Source organism: Haliotis cracherodii, unplaced genomic scaffold, assembly GCF_022045235.1.
Source record: "Haliotis cracherodii isolate W230 unplaced genomic scaffold, xgHalCrac1.p SCAF_2, whole genome shotgun sequence".
Taxonomy (NCBI): domain Eukaryota; kingdom Metazoa; phylum Mollusca; class Gastropoda; order Lepetellida; family Haliotidae; genus Haliotis; species Haliotis cracherodii.
The window spans coordinates 70,553,148-70,580,005 of record NW_027266275.1 but is presented as its reverse complement, the minus strand read 5'-3'; the positions used below and the strand labels follow the sequence as shown (position 1 = coordinate 70,580,005).

Below are 26,858 nucleotides of genomic sequence, written 5' to 3'. Positions count from 1 at the left end.
GTTTTCCTCAAAGCTTCAACAAACACAAGCATATTCTGTAAAAACGGCAGCTTTATTATACATGACTGTACATTATCATACAACAGTAACATATCATACAGCTATACAAAGTTTAAATAACTTAAGCATGGCTCATGCAACATCTTCCACTGTCCTTACCAGAGTCAGCAGAAACTGTTTAAATGTCTCTTTTTAAACCTAACACTGACTGTCATAGGTAGCACATTCCATCTACAGATAAATTTAATGTAGGAAATATCAGACAGGTAAAAAATAAAATCAATAAATTGCTCATCTTTCAAATTCAGAGATGAAAAAATAAAAGTGCACAGTCAGATACATGGTTAATTGAGGTATTGTTAATTTTCAGATACAATGATGATAATGGCACATATAATTTGATACTATTAACGTAGTTACAGAGCTAAAGTCTGCTCTGGATACAAAAGACCAGGGCACCATTCCACAAAGCGATCTTAGCGCTAAGATGATCTTAACTCCCATACTTTAACATAGACTTACGAAAGACATAGCGCTAAGATCGCTTTGTGGAACAGGGCCCAGGGCACCATTCCACAAAGTGACCTTAGTGCTAAGAATTACAACAGTGGCAGCGCTAAGATTGTTTTGTGGAACGGGGCCTAGTGCATTTTATCCTGACTATTATTGAACCAGGTCCACAAAGTGATGTTAGAGCTACGACAGCCATAAGTCTATGTTAAAGTATAGGAGTCATAATCACCTCAGCCCAGAACAATCTCCTCACCTTGTGGATACCATTGTTATCATAACTAGTTACCGGTAAGTATGGTCATAACTAGATACATCCTCTTCAATATCCAGACTGAACAGGTTTCTTGGTTAATATATGGTAATAAAACACTTCTCAGGTCAAAGGTAATATATCTAATCCATCCAAAAGTATGACAAACAAAGACGAAAATAGTGTGGTGCCCGTTCCTGCGAGCACCATATTAACCAATGTGTTGACTCTTATGTGCATTCATTTTTTGTGCAGTGCAGCAACTTGAATCACATCCCCAAGGCATGTTCTATTCTAATCTATGTACTCAGCATTTCAAAATAGCTGCCTGCCCAATCCTAGCTGGTCAAGGAATAGTTCAAATATCTGTCTGTCTAGTACTCCCAGCTCAAATTCCAGCACTAAACATTAGAGTGAAGTGGTAGCTTTGCCTATATTTGCCTGTATATTGGCTGGCAATCTGATTTAGAACCTTATTTTACTCACTCCACCAAAATTTATGTACGGCCAAAAGAAAATACTATCATCACTTGTGTCAATCATGTTGTTTCGAATTTAAATGAAATTACCTGGGAGGTTTTCAAATTTTTATGAAATTATAGTTAAAAAGGACAGGAAGTATATACGTCCTGAATTAATTCTGATATATATTCCATCCCATCATATTAATACTCTCGACGCAACACAATCCACACTTTAAGTACATCCATGATTATTCATCGTACAAACTCGTTGTAAACATCACAGAAGGAGGAGTTGTCTTTCCCTATGTTCCTATTGCCTAATGCTGCTCTCAGAAAGCAAAATTCTTCACACTGTAAAACAAATAACGTCAGATCAAAGTATTCTCAGGGTGCTTATAGTAAGTAGTGACTGTATTGTCCTGAGATCAGAACTTTGAATTTCAACCCACAAGAGACAATGAAATCTCCAATACCTCCAGCCATGTTAAACTGTAACACACATCACTGCCACAAACCTGCATTCTGTACTTTGACCATGTAATATATATATTTCCACTACCTCAGGCAAGATCAATTCATCGTTTAAAAGAGCCACTTTTCTCCAAAACATATATAGGCATAACTGAAAATGGACTGCACAGCCACTTTCATAGAGATGTGCACACTGATCTAGAAGCAGTGATCAAGTTGAAACACATCCAAATCAGTTCTCAAGTAAACTATACAGTGTGCCACGAGGGTGCACATGACATCTTTTTGAACCAAATGAATGAGGTTTATCAAGTTGATAAGAAAACATACCACCCAAATTTTGGAAAATTAAAAAGTCTTCAAAAGTAGGTAACATGTTTGTGGCAGTATGTGACAGTGACTTACGAACGTAAGCTGGAGTTGCTCACACCAGGGAGGGAGTTGAGTTGGTTTCATTCCACTTTGAACAATATGTGAGTAATTTCTCACAGCATCACCATGTGGAAAGCTCTAAATAATGTAGGTCCTGGATGTCACACATGTTGAGTATGTTGCCGACAGACCAAGGATCACTGTCATGATGAACCCAGGATTCTAACCTGTGATCAACAGATCCTGACAATACCAAGGGAGGCAACTCTGCTCGTCACAATGCCCTGGACCACCAATGATCACCCAATGTATGGAGCATGTTCTCATACAGTATTAACATACAGGTCACGTAAAGGTCTGTCTCAGTTCACACTACTAGATTGAAAAAAATAAAATCTAGAGTTTACCAGTCATGCCTGCACTGAGAGTTGCTGTTTGAAGACAATATATTCTCCTTTCCGAATTGAGAGTAACAATAACCTATTTGTCAGCTGAGCAAAATAGTTAATATATACTGCTCCATTTTTGATAAGGACATTGTTTTTATCTTTCATTGCTTCACAAAACTGATTCTCCTAATGTCTGGTTGTCCCTGTCTAAAGTTGAGCAGCATATGTTGAAGGACATTAGAGCTCATGACAACATCATGGATCAAACTGAATGCATTCGGGGAAGCCAAGAGAAACTAAAAGGTAAAATTCAAATGCAGGACAAACTATAATTCACAAAAGGTTCTAGATAAATGGTGCTCTCAACCACCCATTCACGTTATTTATTGAACTATGTCTAGCAGTGAACTGTGAACAGGACGACCCCTAACATGAAGGACTATGAAATTCACAACTTGCAGTTTTTGATTCACAAACAATCTGTTAATCCAAAATAAAGAAAATCTCACAGTAGTATTAACAAAATATACATTATGTAACAAAAATATAAATTTTAAAGTCCACGCAGCTGTACTTCATTCAACACACTACACATCCATACTCTGAAGGTTACTGACTGGGGAAAGTTGAAAACAGCAAGCCATTCAGACTTACGATCACAAGAAACATGAATGTTAACATATTTCCTGGGCCTACTAAAACACTGTGAATACTTCATCCCTACGATCTAGTTCTATGCTTCAGTACGGCCAAAGTTTGACCTTTATTTGGGGATAATATTGAAGATATTTTGTCCAATTCTTTCACAAGAACAAACAATGTTAGACAGTTCACTAAGCTGAGACATATCTATTATATTTTTCATGTCATAATTCATATTCAGCAGTATAATAATTGTCATCACATGAAAAAAATTCTCTGTCTAATAAAAAATATAACCAATACATCACAATAAGGACCAGTTTCTGAAGCTGGCGAGTGTGAGTCTTATAATGTTCATGTTAAAAATGACAGATTAACAGGGTTCTAAGATTGACCGAAGAGTATGAGCACCACAATGACCTGTGGACACCTGTGCGGCCTGTGGACACCTGTGCGGCATGTCGAACACCTGTGCGGCTTGTCGGTCACCTGTGCGGCATGTCGATCACCTGTGTGGCATGTCGGACACCTGTGCGGCATGTTGGTCACCTGTGCGGCATGTCGGTCACCTGTGTGGCATGTCGGACACCTGTGCGGCATGTCGGTCACCTGTGCGGCATGTCGGTCACCTGTGTGGCATGTCGGTCACCTGTGCGGCATGTCGGACACCTGTGCGGCATGTCGGACACTTGTGCTCAGTCTCTAAATATCTAACAGGGCACACAGAACTCGGTTGTCATGGCAACACTTTTCCATTTATATTTGTTTGATATTTACAGAAATTCTCAGTATCACAACTCTCTGTACAAATATTTACATATTCATTTCTCAAACATGGATTATGCCTTTTCATGCAAAGATTTGCTGAGATTTAAAAGAAAGTTTCTTAATGTACATATTTCCCAGCCCCATGTTTATCATGTTTATCGATCTTGGTCAACTATGATTATCTATGAGTAAGTTACATACCCCGAAAATTCCAGAGGCACCAAGAGAAACTGCATATGAGTGAGTGAGTGAGTTAGGTTTTAACAGTATTCAAGTTTTATCAGAGCGTGTCAGCTTAAATGTGGGAGGTAAGCCCGAATTGATGCAGGTGTCAGACGTTTACCAATTCGGTGAAACCCACGGGCACGGGTATGGTGCTGTCAAACATAGTAACATAATTGGGGCGAACCGGGATTCAAACCCACAATCATAGGTTTCTGGCATGCCCGAGGGATGGAACTCTGCCGCCTGTGCCCCACTGCATATGAAATTCCTACACAGTTTCTTTCAATGCCTGGTATATAAATGGTACTGACAATAACAAATAATGTGCACAGTTGTCCATCACTGGTTGTCAAGTTCAGTGCTGTGGATTTCATCCTATACATTTCTTTCAGACACAAGGAAGTGGGGAATGTCCATCATGGCCTGGTTGACTTCATGTTTCATCGTTTACAGATCCGAAAGTAATTGCAAGCTGCGACATAATCAGCAGATTACCATGTTCACAATCACCAGTTTCACCAGTTCATGGTTCGTCAAAATAATTCCTTCAGATTTAGCTGCAAAAATGATGGACACAACATTGACCATTGTTAAGAATAAATACTTCGTAACAAGATCTGAAGCAATGTCATACACACATCTATACATACCACTTGAAGAAACCCATGCTTGCAGTAAAAGGCGACTATGCTTGTCATAACAGGCAACTTACGGGATCGGGTTGTCAGACTCGCTGACTTGGTTGATGCATGTCATAGATCCCAATTGTGTGGATCGATGCTCATGACATTAATCACTAGACAGTCTGGTCCAGACTTAATTATTTACAGCCCGCCGTCATATAGCTGTAATATTGCTGAGTGCAACGTTAAATAACAAACCAACCAATCAACCACTTGAAGAAACCAACCAATTACCAAGGGTGCCAAGCCCCACCCTGAATCCCCAATACCATGGAGTGTTTCCACCGAGTCTAGTTTGTTCACCCCTGATTCCCGAATACTACTTAACACAAACTCAATAGCAGATGTCAGAACTCACTCTACAAAGTCACACAGAAAACCTACAGAACGCGTTCTAGGTCATAAAAGGGTGCAATTTGAATTTAGGCACATTCCTTTTATTTTTTTATTTATTAATACTGAATCTGCCAGATATGACTTTATTTGTGTCCCTTGTACCACACTGCTTAATCCTGAATACCCTCTAAACAGGCCACTGAATCCCAAGCACCTGGAGGAGGCTGGAAGCCTCATTATTCAAAGGGAGTCTTTTCATTATCAAATTCAAGTTATTTCAACATGGTGATGAGAGAGCTGTAACCATGGTAACTTATATTTTTCAACCAAAACAAAATCCTGGGAGTATGTCTACCTGTTGTACAGCCAAAACCTAGAAAGTGTTCAAGCTCAACTAGAACTGTCTCGAATTTTGAAACTTATATCGTTTGTTAGTGCTCTGTTCAATGGTATCCTGGATCTAAATGTCCAAATTCTCATGCAAGTTAGTACACACATCAAAACCACTTTTGTATATCATGATCCCAAACATTGGATTGACCACAAAATTGTCAAAATACACAGCTAACAATGAAGTCGTACCCAAACAAAAAGTGAAACACCAGTTGGCACAAGTCTTTAACACACTGTTAGTGAAAGTGAAAAAAGGTTTCATCTGGTATTGTTTAAGCTTATATTGATCCAACTGGGTCCCGTTCCACCAAGCGATTTTAGAGCTACGGCTGCCGTAAGTCTATGTTGAAGTATGGGAAGATTGCCATGTGGAACGGCGCCCAGTAGAGGAAGAGAGCTAACAATTAGACAGCGTATGTAAGAACACACTTAATGTACCATGTGCACCTGGAACAGCAGAAGTTGATCATATACAATAATAATTCGGAAGCCTGTTCCGTGTTTGAACTGAGTCCTGAAGGTAAGGCATCCCTGTCAATGTTAAAAGAGAAACATTCTGGGGGACCCTACATAACAAACACATGTACTATGGCAGGGGTTTATCTAGACCCGCCCAGGGGCCGATATTCAGGAAACTGTACACATGTGTAGGAAACTCTACAAATGTACGGGAAACTACATGTACAGGAAACTACACATATATAGGAAACTGTACACATGTATAAGAAACTGTACACATGTACAGGACAATGTACACATGTACAGGAAACTACACATGTACAGGAAACTGTACACATGTACAGGAAACTACACATGTATAGGAAACTGTACACATGTACAGGAAACTACACATGTACAGGAAACTGTACATATATACTATATGTGTAGGAATCTGCACACATGTACAGGAAAATGTTTGGTTGTACATAACATTCCTCCATCACCTGGGCAAGTTCCAATTTAACTTCTGGAAGTTATAAATGCCCTCATTTCATTAATTGACTAAAAATAGACACATGTCACTGTTACACAACATAGCAACATCTGTTTTTTTTTGTTTGTTTAATGTTATTTAATGCCACACTCAGCAATATTCCAGCTATATGATGGCGGTCTGTAAATAACCGACCCTGTACCAGACAATCCAGTGATTGACATCATGAGCATCAATCCACGCAATTGGGATTGATGACATGCATCAACCAAGTCAGGAAGCCTGACCCCCCGATCCCGTTAATCACCTCTTACAACAAGCATAGTCGCCTTTTTACGGCAAGCATGGGTTGCTGAAGACCTATTCTACCCGGATCTTCACGGGTCTTCTGTACTTATGGGTGATGGAGGAACACAGTGTATACTAACCTGTGAAGTACTGACGATGTTTGCCTGTATCATCACAGAGACTATATTCAGAACATTAAGGGAACATCATGACAGGATCAACCCATACTCGTCACAAGGTAAATCACCAGGAATTAACAATGTGTGTAGCCATGGCAACAAGTACCAAACAGAAAGTCTTCATGTGCTTCTATACCAATGTCAGTCACATGAAATAAACATATGTTTAACGGATTTTGTGTCTTTCATAAAAAGCATGCTCTATAGAAAGAGATGTTTGGCTTTATTCATTAACATGATAAAGGCTTGTTTGCTTTTGTAATGCAACATTTACCTCAAACCCCAGCATCAAACCTGCAAGAGCTAAATTAACCGTGTCATAAATTGGTCATCACCGTTAGTAAGCCATCAAAATGGCTTTCATTTACAAATTGTGGATTTCCATAACAGTCTTGAAATCTTATAATGCAACTCTACGTAATTCATTAATACTTATAAGAATAATAAAAAGAGAAAGAGTCAAATATATTTTTTTAAATGAATTGTTTGATAGGCATTAATTAGAAGTTGACGGGTGACAAAGTTGACACAGTTTATGGATAACAATTTCTTCAATTTCTGAGAGGAAGACATTTTGGTATAGATCCACTTTGTCAATATATTTACCTGATTTATAAGTAAACCTCTTCTGTCAGAAAATTTCAACTAACCTGCTTGGATGACGCTTGAAAACTTTCTGGTCAGACACACAACCATCAGCATGTAAAACCCCAAATCATTGGTTAAATTGTTACAATCTATCACCGGACTGAACCTTGTCTATTCACTTCTAACAAGCAGTTAAGAATCATAGTTTGAGGTAATACCTTAAAGTATTGAACAGAATCCTTTATCAATACTTGTCAGTCATCAGACTAGATTGTGGTCTTAATGTTGTTGTCGGGGTTATTTGTTAACATGGTTAATGTGGGTTCTGAGGAGCTAAATAAACCAATTATAATGCATACCAAAACTTTTATACAAATTGCAGAATATGTACATAAGATTCACACTGGCTATCACAAAAAAACTCACTTAAATGGTGGATAATTACTGCAATCTGGTTTATAATAAATAACACAAAATCATATACCACATAACCATGGTTACAGAGCAAACAAAAATACATATCGACACAGAGCCATTTTCCTAACTGGAACTATTGTCAAAACTCTTTCGATACTTTTTTATATCAAACATGTTTGAACATATTGGTAAAAATCAAGAAAATTAACATAATATAAGCCGTAAAAAAATGTAACCAACAAGCAGAATGGATTTACCTGCCCTATTTTGAAGCAACGGTTTTTGTAAACTTGGATATCATTTCAATATATGTATAATGAATCTTGATGGTATAAACAGTTTCTATAGTGACAAAGACTGAGCAAAGCTACTTGGGTGGGAGAGGGGACTGGTTCTATCGGAACTGGTAGATCGGAATACTGCGATCCCCCACATGGTTTAAGTTAAGAGACTGGAACCTGAAATAAAAAAGTAGATTTATCAAGTACAGAAAAGGTGAGTGAGTGGGAAGGTTTTACGCCGCTTTTTTAGTGAGCCATTTTTTTTAGCAAACGGATGACAATGTGCATATTTACAGTGAGTGTCGGGTTTAACGCCACCTTCAACAGTATTCCAGTTAGATCACGGCGTGTCAGCTTGGTGTGGGAGGAAAGCCCAAAGTGATGCAGGTCTCAGATGTTTACCACTTTGGTGAAACCCACGAGCACGGGTATGGTGCTGACAAACCTTGAAACATAATCGTAGTGAACCAGGATTCGAACTCAAGATCATAGGCTTCTGGTGTGTCCAAGGGACGCAACTATGCAAAGCGAATCGCGCTGCCTTAGGTGACTGGGCCACCCACGCCCTTATTTTCATATTAAAAATGTAACTATGCATGCATGGTGTGATCATAATGGGGAGAGATAGGAACAGCGGGCTTGCTTACCATTCTGAGCTCCTATGGTAGTAGTAACCCTCAATGGTTGCAGTAGATTTTTGGAAGCAGATGTAATAGAACCCAGCAAATGATGCTCCACTGATGTCTTTTATTGTGTGGTCGGGCACCAAAAAATGTTCCTGAAAACGCAGTGAAAAGTACCATGATGTATTGCTAATGGAAACAGTGTAATCTGTGAATGACACAAAATATGCACCATTCTCAAAGACAGCTTATCTTATAGTGAGTGAGTGAGTGAGTTGGCCATGTTAATGGGACTGATGGAGAGTGAGTTATTTAGGATTAACGCCACAGTATTCCAATAACATCTTGATGTGTTTGCTTATTGTGGGAGGAAACCCAAAGTGATGCAGGTCTGACGTTTACCACCTTGGTGAAACCACAAACATGGTTACAGTGCTGACACACCTGGAAACATAATCAAGGGACATGGGATTCGAACCCATGTGCTTCGGTTTTTGGTGTGGCCAAGGGATGCCATTCTTCACAGCAAAGTGTGGCACACTAGGTGACTGGGCCAGCTTGTTAAAAACATGACCAACATAGGGTATTGTTTGACGAAATGCCTGAAGATTTATTGTGTTGATGAATCAAAACTGTGCATCTGATTAGAACCATTACATGATTTAAAAAAAGAAAAATGTTGTTGGACTCACCTTCCATCTCATGAAAACAAAGTCTGTATTTTTCAGATCTCCGTAATCAAAACTATCACTGTTAAAGCTTTTCGCAAACTGGTAGAAGGAAAGAAATTTTCCCTGAAAAAGAAGACCAAACATAATGAAAGAGCTCACAAAATGTTAAAAACAGGATTTTCAATTCCCAATTTCATGACACAAGACTGTCAATACTACACATATTTCAGTGGGCCATATCATAACACATACAATTTGGCAAACTGGGATTCGAACCTAGTATCATAGGTTTCTGATGTGCCCAACAGACTTCATCATCTATCTCCAGGGCTAGCATTTCGTTAAATCTACACTAACCCCTGGACCCATCCGTATGGTTCCAGCAATCTTAAATTACCCGCCCTTGATTTTCATTAACCTCATACCGACCAATCAATCGTTGAGATAAGGAAAAAATAAATGGGTAAGGGAGGTAACTCCCATTGCCTAAAAAACCAAAACCATCGTCAGTTTTGATGGACACGAAGACATCCCTACCATCAAAAAGATGTTTGAGGGCTCTCTTTCGCATGTTGGTCAGTTTTCAATGTTCTGGCAAAAATTATGGCAATCAGTGGGACTGGCCTCCATATTGTTGATATCGCCAACCCAACATTGAGGCTGGTTCGTAACTCGCATTCTGATTAGTAGTTTAGATTTAGACCTAGTAGCTTCGACAATCAAACTGGCCAAAGGAATTTGAAATCGCGAGAACCATGTGGGATGGGTCCAGGGTTCAGTGTAAGTTTACCGAAATGACAGCCCTAGAGATATAATGGTTGGAGGGACACAACTCTGCACAGCAAATTGCGGAGCCTTAGACAAATAGTGCCCTTCAGAGAGTGTGGAATTAGAATCTAATGCAATGCTGCATGTAGTGTTTCCTGGACAACATAAGGCAATACTGGATAATACTCACAACACATATGAATACATGATTAGAAGGTTTACATTCTCACCCAGTGTTTTCTATCAACATCTTCATCTGCATCCCACTTCCTCGTCAAGAATGGATGTTTCTTGCTGATTATTTCACCATCGAAAAACGTAGTCAGTGTAGGGAATTCCTCTGTTAAACCGCTGATCTTCAGGTACCCACAGAGGTAAGCTTTCTCCATGTCGACATACTGCAGGTACAGGGCACAATGAAAACACAATCATAAATACAGTTTAATAAAGTTGTGCAGGATAAAAAGACATGCACAAATTGTCAATATCCAAATGAACATCTGCTAATGTGACTATGGTTTCAAGCCCGAATGCTTGTGTCCATGATCCAGTCTTTCATTACCCATGTCTGTTACTGGATAATAAAATCTAAAAGTGATCATATCTAATTCAGTGAAGAAAAATGAAGGAGAATGTATGTACAGTGTTCCTTTGGTATTGCGTCCTTCAAAACTCTTATATTGCATGCGGTAATGCATACTTACGTTTTCAAAAAACTCAAGCTTTACACTGACACAATGTTTCTCCCCATCTCAAAAAACATTATCAGCTGATCACTGTGAGCAAGTAACAGTGGAAATACAAATCTGAACTGAAGTATGCAATTTAATCACACCGTAAAAACTTGTTTATTGTATGTAACAGGATTTTACACACCACGGAAAAGTGCATCCAGTCACACAAATGAATAAAATGGATGCAGGAAAAAAGATTCTTGACAAAAAATAGTGAGGTCATGTTATAAAGTAATTATTGAATCTTACAGTACAGTACTCTACGCCATTTAATAACTTTACATGACCTTTATAATTCTGTAAGGAAACCCTTGAAATTGGTTATTGGGGTCTCTTGGACCCTTAGTTTTGTAGGTCAAGGTAAAACCCAGAATGTAAGCCATTTCCATGATTTGGGTATTATATTGTGACTGACACATTGTACCCTGATCTGCGATTATCCCTTGTATGCCAGAGGCACATACTTGACATAAGCCCAGATTAGAGGTGATATTTCTGTTTGCATGCATAACATTACAATTAACTGTATCAACACTGCCTAAGACTCGGGTCAATTGGATGTAATCAATGCTCCAAGCAGATTTGATTCATATCGCTCAAACTTCATTTGTTTGTCAGCTAACTAAAGGAAATAGTAGCCTGCAACCTCGGGGTACCGCGGTACTTGTCATGTACACTGAACGGAACAAAATGCACTCACTCACCTTTATGATTATTCATGTTCTCTATATCAGATGTCATTTATTTGATCTAACAATGCATATTTGACTGATAAAAGTTCATTATTTACATTAGTAGCTCCGAGTAAAAGAACTCCATCGTATCGCGGTACGGAGAAAAGTTGTGTATGGAGGTCCGAATTGAACAAAAAGAGGACATAATTCTACCAACCACTTAGTATGATCATGCCAGATATCAGTGATTTGTCCAGACAAGTGCAAAGACAGCACAAGTAAAATTCTAAATGTGTTATCTGCAATAGGTATTCAATGCATATTTACAGAAAAGTAAGAGAAAAATATTTTAAAAATCAACAACAAAATATCAGAAATGATATTCTAAGATCGCTTATGAAAAAAAATTGGATGACAATAATTTGTCACATAATGAAAAAATGTTAAACGTTAACAATAAATATATAAAAAACACTCCTAGTATGCCCAAAGTATGTTTTTATCTTTTGGCTACTAGTGAAGAACGTATTTCTAAGTTTGGCATTATGGCCCTTATGATCTCCCAATAGATTCTGGGCACAGAGCGGGAAAAAATGTGCAGACTACGTAACTTCCGTCACCTCATTAGTCGCCATGAATATGTAGATGATCTAGTTCAGGTCGATAGAGAGAGTTTACTTGGGGAACTGTGGGTTATATCGTTGGCCATTGATAGATGGGGGTAAGGCAATATTACAAAAGATGCTAGAAATATGTATCAACGCATTAATAACTCCTTACTTACAACAGATGGAACATTCCGAGGAAATTGAAATTGTTTACGAAGTGTGCACTTCCTGGTTACTGATTTGCATTAATAGACAGCTGCTAAGAGGCGTGTCCCGCGTGAACTACCGGAAATCACAAATGCCGCAATACGATGAATGCCGCGGTACCATGGGGTCCGAGTATACCAGCAGTCTGTGCCAAAAACCTTTGAGACTACCAGCCTGAATTTGGCTTTAGGCATCACTTCCTGTAGAATTTAGTGTTATATGTACTATTAATAGCTGAGCTTACCAGACCAAACAGAATTTAACTAGACTCAGGCTTAAGACTAGTGGCTAAAATCTCAGACTGAACCAGCATACATTAGGCATAAATAATTTTACACTCTTTCAAAAACTGTCTCTAAATGACAAAGAATAGAGTGAATGTGTTTAACTTGTCATATTTAAGAAGTTCCCAACGTTTTCACCATGAAAAAACTAGGCCTTTAGGGTGGAATAAACGTGTAAAGCAGAAAATTAAGGCCTGTTACAAGGTTTTACCTTGCCCTACAACACTACGGGTCCAGAGGACCCCCATTTACTAATTTCAAGGGTCCTTACAGGACATACGAGGGTCCCTTTAAAATAGTGTAGTGTACTTTAATTACAGGAACTTAATATTTCTTGTCAAGAAATTGGTACAGTGAATATTAATATGTGCCCCTTGGGACGCAATATATATTTTATTTTTCTGCGTACATTCTAGAGCCTATACATTTTTCGAGTACTGGACCCTGATTTCTGCGTCCTGTAAAACCATGCTGTTACACTTTATGCCCCTTTAGAGGTATATATTGTACACAATAGATATATAAAATAGTAAAAACAATTAGATATACTTTCTGAACCAATGTGGTGAGAATAATCGACGACGAGGAACATTAAACTCGGCGTGTTCACTGTTGACAGTGGTCGTGTTCAACTTATGTCTTGATGACATGTCAATTTCATGTTCACTGACAGCTTCACTCACCTGCAATACGACTTCGACATCGTAGCAATTACCCTTGCTTTTTTGGTGACCCCTGAAGCAAGAACCGTTGTATAACAATGTTGTTGTGACTCCGGGCTGTACAGAATTTGCCGGTGCTGGGGGATCTAGAGGGACAGGCATGCTTCAAATGAAAAGTCGAAGCAGTTGAGACGCGTGACACCGGTAGTTGAAGAATTATGTAAGTAACAGTGCCATTGGCTACAGATGAACTTCCGGTCGAGGATATCCAATGAAATATAAGAAGACAAATACAACTATCAAAATGGCGGCGCCCATGATGACTGCGATTCGAGCAGTCGTATGCAGATATCTCAATAATCACATTTCAAACCAATCCTTGGTGCTATGCAGACACCAACAAAGACGATGTATGCAGTCATTATCAGGTACAATTAGTCATCATTTATTATTACTTACTGAATATCTCGTTGACAGTAAACGACGTGTCCGAATGTAGGGTTGACACTTATTTTCGTGAGTCCTTTAATTTCGTGATGGTATTCCCTTCGTGTTCAGAGCGATCATTGAATAGCATGATTAGGCACCTAATCATCTGTTTAAGGAATTTGTTTAACACTTCGCAAACTATAAACCATCTGCCGTGGCCTTTTTCTTTCATTATTGAAAACTTTTTTTGTGCTGTTGCAAAAAGTATCCCCGCGTCACACGTTTTCAAGTCTCACCTTTTTTCGAGCCCTTTATTGGCCTTAACAATACGTGACCACACGTTTTATTGTGTAATCATGGCAGACTGCTTCAAAGCCCACTGAAGCATCAAAGTGTTCGCCACTAGCCGCTTTCACGAGGAAAGATATTCAAAAAGTTTTGAAAACACCGCAAAACTTACTTTTTCACTAATTTAATTCCCTTTTAGTCAGACTTGATCTGATGAAAATTTTGCATCAAAACAATCGTATGTACCGATGATGTATCGGCTGATGTTTGTAACCTTCCTGTTATCCTGTATACATGTTATGTGACTGGCCATGTTGTGCATCTATTTTTGCTCTAATGACAAGCATAGGCTGCTCTAATGACAAGCATTGGTTGCTGTAATGACAGGCTTTGGTTGCTTTAATGAGAAGCATTGGTTGCTCTAATGACAAGAATAGGTTGCTGAGGGCTTATTCTGTCCTGGAATCCTCATGGGGCCTTTGCTGTTGTCTGTGCTCAAAGATATTTTCTTTATATCAGGAGGAGGCACGGGTGGCCCAGTCGTCTAAGGGGCCGTGATTCGCTGTGCAGAGTTGCGTCCCTTGGGCTCGCCAGAAACCTATGATTGTGGGTTCTAATCCCGGTTCGCCCCGATTATGTTTCTAGGTTTGTCAGCACCATACCCGTGCTCGTTGGTTTCACCGAAGTGGTAAACATCTAAGACCTGCATCACTTTAAGCTGACACGCCGCAATATAACTGGAATACTGTTAAAAGCGGCGTTAAACTCAACTCACTCACTCACTCAATTTATAGCAGGAACATGTATCTCACAAAAACATGATTAAAAACCGTTTATTATTTATTTTCAGAAATGAAGAAGTTTTACAAACAAGCTACTATTGCTACAGCTGATGGTGAGTTCAGAACGAGTGTACGACTAGAAGGTCCTGTTCTCTGTTTCTCTTTCACTGAAGCTCTTGATTGAGCTGCATTTGGAATAGAGTCAGGGCCAGATGCTTTAATGGAAGGACCAGCTGGTGGCATTGACTCTACAGTGAAAAGAATGTAAATCAAGAACATTTGTGTTCCTGGATTCTTTGACCTGTTGATGTTTCTATACTGTACAGTCCATGACACCTGGCAAAGTTACCACTCTTAGATCGAGGTGTGACAAATGTTTTAAAACTATTTTGATGATGGATATCTTATGAAATCATGAATGTATTGTTTGGGTCTGATTGGTATTAATTACTTCTATGTTGATGGCAGGAATCTAGTAATTACAAATATTTGTTTGAACTGTTAACTACATTGAGAATGTATATCTTTGAAATTAAAGATTTGTTGTTTTCATCTTACTGAGTGTTTCAATCTAATTTATCCGATATAGAAACAGGCTCCGTCCGTCTGTCACGTTTTGTTTCCGGAGCATAACTCATAAACAGCATTTTCGTGAAACTTTGCAGGTCTGTCAGGTACATGCTGAACTGTTGCCTTTTGCTTTTTAGAAATTTTTATTTTTTACGTTTCCATGGCAACAAGATGGACTTAGGTTTTTTGAGGGTAGGGTTCGTTTCCGGAGCATAACTCATAAACCGTTCAATATTTTTTCATCAAACTTTGCAGGTCTGTCAGGTACATGCTGAACTGGTATCTTTTGCTATTGAGAAATTTGAGAATTTTTTATTTTTTACGTTTCCATGGCAACAAGATGGACTTAGGTTCTGTGAGGGTAGGGTTCGTTTCCGGAGCATAACTCATAAACCGTTCAATATTTTTTCATCAAACTTTGCAGGTCTGTCAGGTACATGCTGAACTGGTGCCTTTTGCTATTGAGAAATTTTAGAAATATTCATTTTTTACGTTTCCATGGCAACAAGATGGACTTAGGTTCCAAACTCTTTTTTTTACAATTTCCATGACAAGTTCAACCTCGGTTAAAAAAGGTTAGGGTTTGTTTAGATTTGATTATGTCATAAATTCTGCAACAGGGGCGGGGGATATAGCCACGTTAGTGGCAAACTCTTGTTTGTATTATTAGTGATGCAACAGTTATTATGGACACAATACATCACAGTTACACTCGGACGTGATTGGCTGTCATAGGTCAGATGACAGTATGACCTGGTCAGCCAGGGTAAACATGTGAGAACTTTAACTGTGCCAGTCATTTCATACCACTGATTCATGGTGTCAAAAACTTTAATATGCGGGGCTATGGGGTACAATAACAACAATATATCCAAGTAAGGATAAGATTTATGGATGAACAATATATCCAGTGGAATTTAGAAGCTGTAGCATTCAGTTGAGTGACATATCAGTACAGGTGCTTCATCAAGCAGGCTGGCTGGAAGTCTTAGCACCTAAACCATGTGTGTCTTGTAAAACATTGCACAGTCGGTATGCACAGTGAGTGAGTGAGTTTTACATCCCTTTTAGCAATATTCCAGCAATATCACGGCGGGTGACACCAGAAATGGGCTTCACACATTGTACCCATGTTGGGTCTTGGGCGTGACGAGCCAACACTTTAACCACTAGGCTACCTGGTCGCCCTGTATGCACAGTAGGTCACCAGACTTGTTAACTTCTTTTGTACCAGTCTCTTAGAAGAACATGAAGACATGACATGTTTTATGTATAAAAACTTCTTTATTCTGAGTAAGGATAAGATTTATGGATAAACAACTTCTTTATTACAATTCATCCATAAATCTTATCCTTACTTAGTACTCCAACTTCTAAATGCCTATCAAAGATGTTCTTTATTCTGTGTAAGGATGTTTCAGGGCTACAGCTTGCCACTCCTTCAGGTGTTTTATACAAAACTAATATTTTGCTGTCCAGTTTTGTTCTGGTAGTATTTTTATAATTCCCATTCCATGGTAGCATCATCACAGTGTTGCCAAGGTGCTACATCTTGTAGATGTAGTTACAAAACAATACAAACTTACATAACGGTTCAAATCATTCAGAATAAATATTGCTCACAATTTATTTGTCAATATGCATGTAATCTCATGTGATCTCAATACACTTGGTCCCGCAATGCTCCAGCTTTGTTATCCCTGCCCAGTAGAAGTCTTCATGGTTCCCCTCAGAAGACCTTGGCAATGGCCAATGTGAAGATCCGGGTTAGAATAGGTCCTCAGCAACCGCTGCTTGCCTAAAAGGCGACTATGCTTGTCGTAAGAGGCGACTTACGGGATCGGGTGGTCAGGCTCGCTGACTTGGTTGATGCATGTCATCATATCCATTGTGTAGATCAATGCTCGTGTTGTTAATCATGTTAATCACTGGATCGTCTGGTCCAGACTTGATTATTAACAGACCACCATGCTAAACAATAAACAAACAAACAAAAACTGGTGACAAATGAAGCGTCATTTGAAGTAAGGGGAGTGATTAAAGTCAGTGTGCTAGTCCAGGTAGGAACATGAAGTAATTCACACTACAATCACAGCAGCCAAGCAACGCATGCGAAGGCAAATTGTCCTGAAGCAGTAGCACACCTGAACAGAATATTTCCTGAATGGCTTTCCATCTTATCTAAACTGATATAGTTCTGTGGCACAATATTACCAATCAGCAGATAGTCAATCATGAATATCTCCTTAAAATACACCAGAAAACTGAAGCAACACATTTTTTTTCGATTTACCCTTGTGTATTATTGTCTCTCTGCTCTAGGTTGGTATGAAATTAACCTTGACAAACGGAAGCTGCGAACGCCAACTGGCAACATGTTCCGAGTGCCAAGTGAACCTCTAGCCCTCGCAGTAGCAACTGAGTGGAATGCCCAGGAGAAAGTCATCAAACGGAACACAATGCATCTGGTGAGTGGTTGGTTGACAGCAGGAGGTATTACTGGGCATATTGCTTTTATCCCCAAATTTTCCAAACATTTTTCACTTCCGACAGTAAGTATTTACTACGCTATCATGAGATGCATTTGTAAGAGTGAAAATTATTCAAGGTTTTTTATCACTCCCCTGTCATTTCCCAGTGACGTAAAACAACATTCAATCATGTGTAACTGCCTAACCAGAATGACTATGATGAATTACATAATTTGGTTGATAGGGCTTCTGTGTACAACCTGTTTCATCTGTAGGTGATATATATTATTTTACCTCATCCTGACTGATACTATTGCTTATCTCATCTCATTTCCGAAATAGGGGGCACAGGTGGCCCAGTCGTCTAAGGCACCACGATCCAGAATTGCGTCCTTTGGGCACGCCAGAAACCTATGATTGTGGGTTCGAATCCTGGTTCGCCCTGATTATGTATCTAGATTTGTCAGCACCATACCCATGCTCGTGGGTTTCACCAAAGTGGTAAATGTCCGGGACCAGCATCATTTCGGGCTTTCCTCCCACATTAAGCTGACACGCTGCTATATACATGTAACTGGAATAATGTTAAAAGCGGCGTTAAATGTCAACTCACTCACTCACTCATTTTCCGAAAGGTAGTGGAAACTTCTTGAACATTGTTCCCAGAGAACAGAAAAACAGTTCACCCGAATGCACCTCTGACCCACGCATACACACAGGGAGCATGTGACCAAGACGGTAGACTTGTCACTCATTTTTGAGCCATCTGAGTAGTTGGACAATTTCTTCCTCAGCTTGTAATCCAACCCATCCATTCAAAATTTGTAAAAAAACTTTGCTTCTTCTAACATCTATCCGTCATATGATAATTGATTATAATGATTATTTTTATGTTTTGGCTTAAATTTTATATAAGAAATCTGGACTTAAGATTGTTTTTTGTCTGTCATGAAAAAATGTATTATCTGCCATTTTCGTATATCAGATCTGCTCCAACTGCATTCCTCAAAACCGGAGAAGTGTATGTGAATGCAAGAACACAAAACTAATACTCGCATCAACAATTTTTATTGCGTGACATTTGATAGTTTACAGTTTATACTTGGAGCCATGGCTTTAGGACTAATGGTGACGAGTCGGTAACGAGTTGAAGCGTTGATGAGTTGAACAGTTGATGAGGTTCAGAAAACTACAATAAACAATAGCTTTCTGTAAATTCAGAAAATATTTACCAATTTTCCGAGTATTTAACACATTCAAAATTACATCCAATTGAAGCAATAAATACATCGACTACAATGAAATTATGCAAAATTACCAAGCCACATTTGCAAATATAATGTAACAGTTGTGTGAAATATCTAAACAATTTTGCACTAAATCAGTGTTTTGGCATATGTACAATTTCAGGGTGTTCAGAAATAAACATAAAACCTAACAATGAAAGGGAAAGGTACTCACGTGTGTCTTTACATAGTTCAAATATAGCAGGCAGTAAGGTGAGAACCTGGCAGCATGGAGGTCCAATACACACTGGCGAGCATGAGAACATGTAAACATTGTATATACGTATCTTAGAATTGATAAATATTACGTGGAATTTGAACTTTAGAACATTAGTGTAATAATAAAGTCTCTTAATCATTGGACCACCTTGGATAATAAGTTAAATCAGTTGTAATAATTTTAACTTGATTTCATGTCATTTCATTTCTAACAGTTCATACTTTGAAACATTAGGAAATCTTGCATCTACAGTGTAGTTTCTGCACTCCTTCAGGAGAATAATAATTTGCACAATACCATCTTTGTTGTGCAAATGAAGACGAGCATGAAGAGAAAGAAGTGTGAGGTAATGCCTACACCTTCAGAGGAAGACTTACCATCTGATATTATTGAAGAGTTGATCCAAGTTGGTCCTCCTTTGTCATAGAGAAAGGCAGTCATGCCTACAATATAGTCTTCCCAGGGCAGCATAGACCTTGACTAACACTCCAAACAAGAGCTCTTATAGATCGAAGAAGAAATCTCCTGCTGTTACTGCAGATTGCAGTAAGAACCTACAAGCCTTCATCGAAGTCGTCTTCAACTACACGAGAGCATATCTTGGTGAAGGCTGTCACCTCCATCAACTCCATGTGATACTGGTGTTCTTTCATTGGTTGGAGTTCCTCTGCTCCCCTTGCCTCATGATACAGATGGACAACATCACAGTGGTATTGTATTTTTACTATAAAAATACATATTTTACCTTATCCTGACTAATACTTATTGCTTGAATCCCACAGAAGGTGGTGGTTCCACCTGTATGAGTGATTCAGACCGTGATCTGTTCGTATATCGCCATGGGAATGTGATAAACTTCTTAGTCCTTCTTATATCCTTGTGGGGTACCACCTCCTTGTTGAAAAGAGAGTAAATCTTTAAGATTTTGTGGATTTTGTTAAGTTTTTGAAAAGGAAAGATTTTCCTGCTTACTATCAACGATTATGGTGATAAGAGAAGGTTGTAAACTTAACAAAATCATTTTCACTCATGCTCTGAATTATATAGTAAAACAGGGGACCCAGACTCTCGGTCATAGGGTATGGTACCAACATGTTCCGGCTCATGGGTGTGTTTGGGTGAGCTGTTTTTCTGTTCTCTGGGAACACTGTTCAGGAAGTTTCCACTACCTCTTTGAAATGAGATGAGATAAGCAATAAGTAAAATGATATTTATATACATTAAAATATTTAAAAAATATATTATTCAAAATTTGTTTGATTGTCATTTACTTGTGCAATGTAAACCTGATAATGTTTACATTTCAGAATTCCTTGTGTAACACAGCTCTAGACAACCCAATGCACAGGACACGAGAGGATTTGACGGAGTCGATCATACACTTCCTGGAAACAGACACAATATGGTAACCATGGTAACTCACCTACTATTTCAGTATAATGGAAATAAATAAATAAACTCATTTGATATATGCTGTCTCATGTTACATGTTACATGATAGGATTTACACTGGAAATGGTTACAGGGATGATACAGTGGAAACCTGTTAGTCCTGGCCCTGTTAACCTGTCTGGCCTGTTGGACAAATACTGACATGAATATAGGTATCATAAAATAAACAGTACAATGTAGCAATTAGTTATTACTCCAGACGATTTTATGGGAACGTGTAAGGCCCAGATTAGCGTGAGTTTACTGTATATTGAAACACATTATGTCCGTCATGTACAATGGAACCCTGTTTATCCAGACAGCTCTGCTTTGTACGATATGGCTGTGAATAAATACACAGGTGTCAATGTCACTGTTTTAATTATTGGTCTGCGGCAACCTATCCTTGTCGTGAGAGGCAACTAACAGTATCTACTGGACTGGGCTCGCGGACATAGTTGATGCATGTCATCGTATCTGGTCCACACTCGAATATTTACAGACCGTGGTCATATTACTGGAATATTGCTGTATCATGTATTTTGTGTTAAGGCAACCGCTCCGGCACATCCTTGGCTGAATTTGAAGTTATTGTTTCAATTCCTAGGTTTAGGTGGATTTGATGCCATTTTGACAGGTGATGCGGGAATTGTGGGAAATATGTAGGGTAAAAACAGTATTAAATGTCATGTTAATGAAGACACTTACATTAAAGTCATTTGCTATTAAAGTTTTTGTTGTGAAGATGATATTGTTTTAGTTACTGACTGAAGATGATATTGTTTTAGTTACTGACTGAAGATGCTATTGTTTAAGTTACTGACTGAAGATGATATTGTTTTTGTTACTGACTGAAGATGATATTGTTTTAGTTAGAGACTGAAGATGATATTGTTTTAGTTCGTGACTGAAGATGATATTGTTTTAGTTATTGACTGAAGATGATATTGTTTTAGTTAGAGACTGAAGATGATATTGTTTTAGTTACTGACTGAAGATGATATTGTGTTAGTTACTGACTGAAGATGATATTGTGTTAGTTACTGACTGAAGATGATATTGTTTTAGTTACTGACTGAAGATGATATTGTGTTAGTTACTGACTGAAGATGATATTGTGTTAGTTACTGACTGAAGATGATATTGTTTTAGTTAGAGACTGAAGATGATATTGTTTTCTTTAGAGACTGAAGATGATATTGTTTTAGTTGCTGACTGAAGATGATATTGTTTTAGTTAGAGACTGAAGATGATATTGTTTTCTTTAGAGACTGAAGATGATATTGTTTTAGTTATTGACTGAAGATGATATTGTTTTAGTTAGAGACTGAAGATGATATTGTTTTAGTTAGAGACTGAAGATGATATTGTTTTAGTTCGTGACTGAAGATGATATTGTTTTAGTTATTGACTGAAGATGATATTGTGTTAGTTACTGACTGAAGATGATATTGTGTTAGTTACTGACTGAAGATGATATTGTTTTAGTTAGAGACTGAAGATGATATTGTTTTAGTTAGAGACTGAAGATGATATTGTGTTAGTTACTGACTGAAGATGATATTGTTTTAGTTAGAGACTGAAGATGATATTGTTTTAGTTAGAGACTGAAGATGATATTGTTTTAGTTAGAGACTGAAGATGATATTGTTTTAGTTCGTGACTGAAGATGATATTGTTTTAGTTATTGACTGAAGATGATATTGTTTTAGTTAGAGACTGAAGATGATATTGTTTTAGTTAGAGACTGAAGATGATATTGTGTTAGTTACTGACTGAAGATGATATTGTGTTAGTTACTGACTGAAGATGATATTGTTTTAGTTACTGACTGAAGATGATATTGTTTTAGTTACTGACTGAAGATGATATTGTGTTAGTTACTGACTGAAGATGATATTGTGTTAGTTACTGACTGAAGATGATATTGTTTTAGTTACTGACTGAAGATGATATTGTGTTAGTTACTGACTGAAGATGATATTGTGTTAGTTACTGACTGAAGATGATATTGTTTTAGTTACTGACTGAAGATGATATTGTGTTAGTTACTGACTGAAGATGATATTGTGTTAGTTACTGACTGAAGATGATATTGTGTTAGTTACTGACTGAAGATGATATTGTTTTAGTTAGAGACTGAAGATGATATTGTTTTCTTTAGAGACTGAAGATGATATTGTGTTAGTTACTGACTGAAGATGATATTGTTTTAGTTGCTGACTGAAGATGATATTGTTTTAGTTAGAGACTGAAGATGATATTGTTTTCTTTAGAGACTGAAGATGATATTGTTTTTGTTACAAACTGAAGATGATATTGTTTTAGTTAGAGACTGAAGATGATATTGTTTTTGTTACAAACTGAAGATGATATTGTGTTAGTTACTGACTGAAGATGATATTGTGTTAGTTACTGACTGAAGATGATATTGTTTTAGTTAGAGACTGAAGATGATATTGTTTTAGTTGCTGACTGAAGATGATATTGTTTTAGTTAGAGACTGAAGATGATATTGTTTTAGTTACAGACTGAAGATGATATTGTGTTAGTTACAGACTGAAGATGATATTGTTTTAGTTACAGACTGAATGATCCCCCAGAACTGGTGACCTTCCTGGAAAAGGATTGGGACCCTGTGCTGGACTGGGCCAGAGAGAGGTACAAACACTATCACCTCCATCTTGCTGCATATGTTTGGCTCTGTTTCTTGGGACTTTTCAAATGCAAGGCAAACTCTACTCTAAAACCTGAGTAAAGGTGTATTTGTTCTACTTCTAGACAACAAGAGTTTACATTTTTGAATTCATTGATCTCTTTGTATAGGCTGCATGATAATAAACATAATTAATTTATTTCTCAACTGAAATCTGAAAGTTAACCTTGTTGAGCTTTCTGCAACATATTCTCAACACAGTGATCATGACATGAACAGATGACACAACTGTGGCTGTATGATGTGGGAAGTGAAACCTAACTGTTTAGAAATAAATAAACATGCCTGATGCTGTTTCTGTATTTTCTTCATCCATCTTTACAACCTTATTATTGGTAATTGTGAATGAGCCCAGGTTTCTTGATTATCTCCCTTTGACCACTTATCTGACAATGTGACTAATTGCTTCTGATCCCTGATGGTTTTTATATCTCCAGATATGGCATAACAATAGAACCTACATCCTCTATCATGCCCCCAGAAGTTCCAGCTGAGACCAAAGACATAATAAGGAGGCATTTAATGTCTTATAGCGACTGGGCTTTGTTTGGTAAGTAATGCGCCATTCCTCGACGCTAGCAGGCTGGGGAGTCCTCATTGTATGTTATTTCTTCAAGAATTCCTCTTGACACTATCTGTAAGGGCTGTGTCGTTTTGATTTAGTAAACATAAAAAGTATTTCCTCCATATTTTTAACAAATAGTTAAGCAGACGTTCCTGTGAAGTTGTGTTTTTGGATGGTCCTGAGATTCTCTCCATCTTTGTTGTCTGCGTCTTGTTTGTAGTTGAGATTGGGTTGGATTATAATGGTAAAATCTGTATGTCTTCAATAGCCTTTTCTTGATCACGTTGACAAACAAATAAAAACTGAGAATGGAGATTTTCCATGATCAAGAAATGAGAAACAAATGTTTTTTGTGAGTCCTAAGTAATACCATGTTCATAAACTTAGGGACACATGTAATAAGTATTTAATGAAATGTCCAAACCTTGTATAGAGCTTCAAAGCTATGATATTGACATTCACCTGTGGCGATTCCAGGTTTGAAAGGGGTAAACCCGACTTGTCAGTCAGTTGGTCCAACTCGGTGACTTGGTTGACTCCATGTCATCGTGCCCTGGTTGTGTGGGACGTTTCTCATAATGTCGATCACTGGTTTGTCTTGGTTATGTACAGGCTGCTATGATGTAGCTGTGTGGTTTGGAACAAGACAATAACAAATAAATCAAACAGTATTCCAGTTTTTGTGACCATGTAACATTGTGTCCACTTGGTGTTGCAGGGTACTACTATGCTGTGGACTCCATCAAGTCTCTGTTGATCACCATGGCGCTGGTGGACCGGTTCATCACTGTGGAGAGAGCTGTAGATCTGGCCCGACTGGAGCAACAGTATCAGGTTGGAGCAGACATCTTTACTATCTTGGGGTAGGGATGGGGTACCCTATTGGTAGGCCCAGTGTCTGCAGTTCTGTTGATATCTTTCTTGTACAGTGGTCCCTCGCTACAACGCTACCAATGGGGTCCAAATAATTGGTGGGCGTTATAGACGATGAGCCGTTTAATCGAGGCCAAGGCGGGGGAGGCGCTCGGCCAATCTCACGATCTTCGCCTTGTCTTGCACATTGCAATGATACAAGTTGTTTACCGTTCATAGTGTAAAAATATATATCCATTATGTCTTTGCCGTTTGTTATTATTTACAAGCCTTAACTGTCACTTTCAATGTGAATGTAGTCTACTTACATGAAAATATCGATTGATAATGCTAGTAACAGACGGTTTGAGTGAAGGGCCAATCACAATTCATTACACAAGTACAGAGTGATTCAGTGGCATTGATTGGTCATGTTGCTTAAAATACCACTGTATTATGATAGGGGTCACGGGTAACCCTGTTGTCTAAGGCGCCGCAATAATGTATTCATCTTTACTTTCATTCACAAGCAATGCTAAATGTCTGCCAACATAATGAATTAATAAACAAAAACTTTGAAACATACATATATTTCTGTTTCAGACCCAGCGCTGGGGCAATGTGGAATGGTACCATGACATGGACATTTTAGAAATGCGTACCCGAATGGCGGCAGCAACTCTATTTGTACACTGGTGTTGTGAGAATTCCACCATCAAACAGAAGGCTGCCATTGTCAGATAGTGCTTGTGGTGACACATAGATGTGTTTGTGATATCTTCATGTTCATGCTGACTCCCCTCAGTGCACCCGTTATAGTGAATACTTTGAAAAACGTATCAGACGGAAATGGATCCTTTATTATAATTATTGTTTGATTGTTGCTGAAGACGAGGAGTCATGGTTTCATGTGTGTACAGTGATATGTCATACAGCATTTCAGCCTCTGACTTGAACAAAACCACATAAGTAACATGGTTCAAATGACCCGAGGATATTTGCACAATTTCTGTGCTCATCCTGACAATTTCTGGATATTCAAGATGAAATTATTACTTGTATTGTACCTGGATGTCCTCAAGAAAGTGTGGGTACAAAAAAGTATTTGCTGATCCACCTTTACTATAAAAGCCATAGTAATTGGAAACTATGTATTTTATATTAAGAAATGTTACCATGGACACAGGAGGCTGCATGTGACTAGATCCTGAATAAATGCAGTAAACCCATTTATTTCATTGGTTTGTTTGTCTTGTATACTGCCACACATCTTTGTGTTGAAGTGATAACTTTTGAACTCATCACCTAGTTTCCATTGTTGATCATGACAACCTGTGAAGATCTGGGTTAGAATTGGTCTTCAGCATCCCATGCTTGTTGTAAGGGGTGACAAACGGGATCAAGTGGTCAGGCTCACTGACTTGGTTGATGCATGTCATCATATCCCAACTGTGTAGATCGATGCTCATGATGTCGATCACTGAATGGTCTTGATTATTTGCATACTGCTGTCATATCACTGGAATATTGCTGAGTGTGGCATTAAATAACAAACAAAATTATAAACAAGGCTTAGTATAAAAAACAATGAGCATGATGAGAAGAAAAAGAATGAAAATAAATGAAATGAAAAGATAAATGAAAAGAATGAATGATTTATTTGACAGTTCAATATACAAATTGATTTTGATGGGACATATATTTATAATATTAATCATATAATTACAATGAGTCAATGCTTGTAGATTTCTACATGTTTATTAAAGCAACAATAAAGCCTTTCTATAATATGAACATATGTACATAGTATATATCTGTTCCGTC

At 38.1% G+C, this 26,858-nt stretch overlaps 2 protein-coding genes across 2 annotated transcripts; one reads left to right on the top strand and one right to left on the bottom strand.

Annotated features, from left to right (window-relative positions):
* Positions 1–50: 50 nt before the first annotated feature.
* Positions 51–13,616, bottom strand: LOC139468438 (glucose-induced degradation protein 4 homolog). Its single transcript, XM_071250401.1, has 5 exons — positions 13,446–13,616; positions 10,486–10,653; positions 9,509–9,610; positions 8,841–8,971; positions 51–8,370 (listed from the first exon to the last, which is right to left on the bottom strand). Exons 1-5 carry the CDS (start codon positions 13,584–13,586, stop codon positions 8,307–8,309), a joined length of 606 nt encoding a protein of 201 aa, XP_071106502.1. The 5' UTR covers positions 13,587–13,616; the 3' UTR covers positions 51–8,306.
* A 112-nt stretch (positions 13,617–13,728) lies between these two features.
* LOC139469553 (ATP synthase mitochondrial F1 complex assembly factor 2-like) lies at positions 13,729–26,263 on the top strand. Its single transcript, XM_071251745.1, has 8 exons — positions 13,729–13,852; positions 14,992–15,036; positions 17,816–17,961; positions 20,778–20,875; positions 23,482–23,562; positions 24,055–24,167; positions 24,901–25,016; positions 25,638–26,263. Exons 1-8 carry the CDS (start codon positions 13,729–13,731, stop codon positions 25,776–25,778), a joined length of 864 nt encoding a protein of 287 aa, XP_071107846.1. The 3' UTR covers positions 25,779–26,263.
* The last annotated feature ends 595 nt before the right edge of the window (positions 26,264–26,858 follow it).

Bases quoted from the DNA above. Each gene is read 5' to 3' on its own strand.
- LOC139468438 (XM_071250401.1), bottom strand. From the start codon at position 13,586: ATGCCTGTCCCTCTAGATCCCCCAGCACCGGCAAATTCTGTACAGCCC. The intron at 9,611-10,485 runs GTGAGAATGTAA...CTTCTTTTTCAG, and splicing joins ATGTTGATAGAAAACACTGG to GGAAAATTTCTTTCCTTCTA. The intron at 8,371-8,840 runs GTAAGCAAGCCC...TTTTTATTTCAG, and splicing joins TACCATAGGAGCTCAGAATG to GTTCCAGTCTCTTAACTTAA.
- LOC139469553 (XM_071251745.1), top strand. From the start codon at position 13,729: ATGGCGGCGCCCATGATGACTGCGATTCGAGCAGTCGTATGCAGATAT. The intron at 24,168-24,900 runs GTAAGTAATGCG...TTGGTGTTGCAG, and splicing joins TAGCGACTGGGCTTTGTTTG to GGTACTACTATGCTGTGGAC. The intron at 25,017-25,637 runs GTTGGAGCAGAC...TTTCTGTTTCAG, and splicing joins GACTGGAGCAACAGTATCAG to ACCCAGCGCTGGGGCAATGT.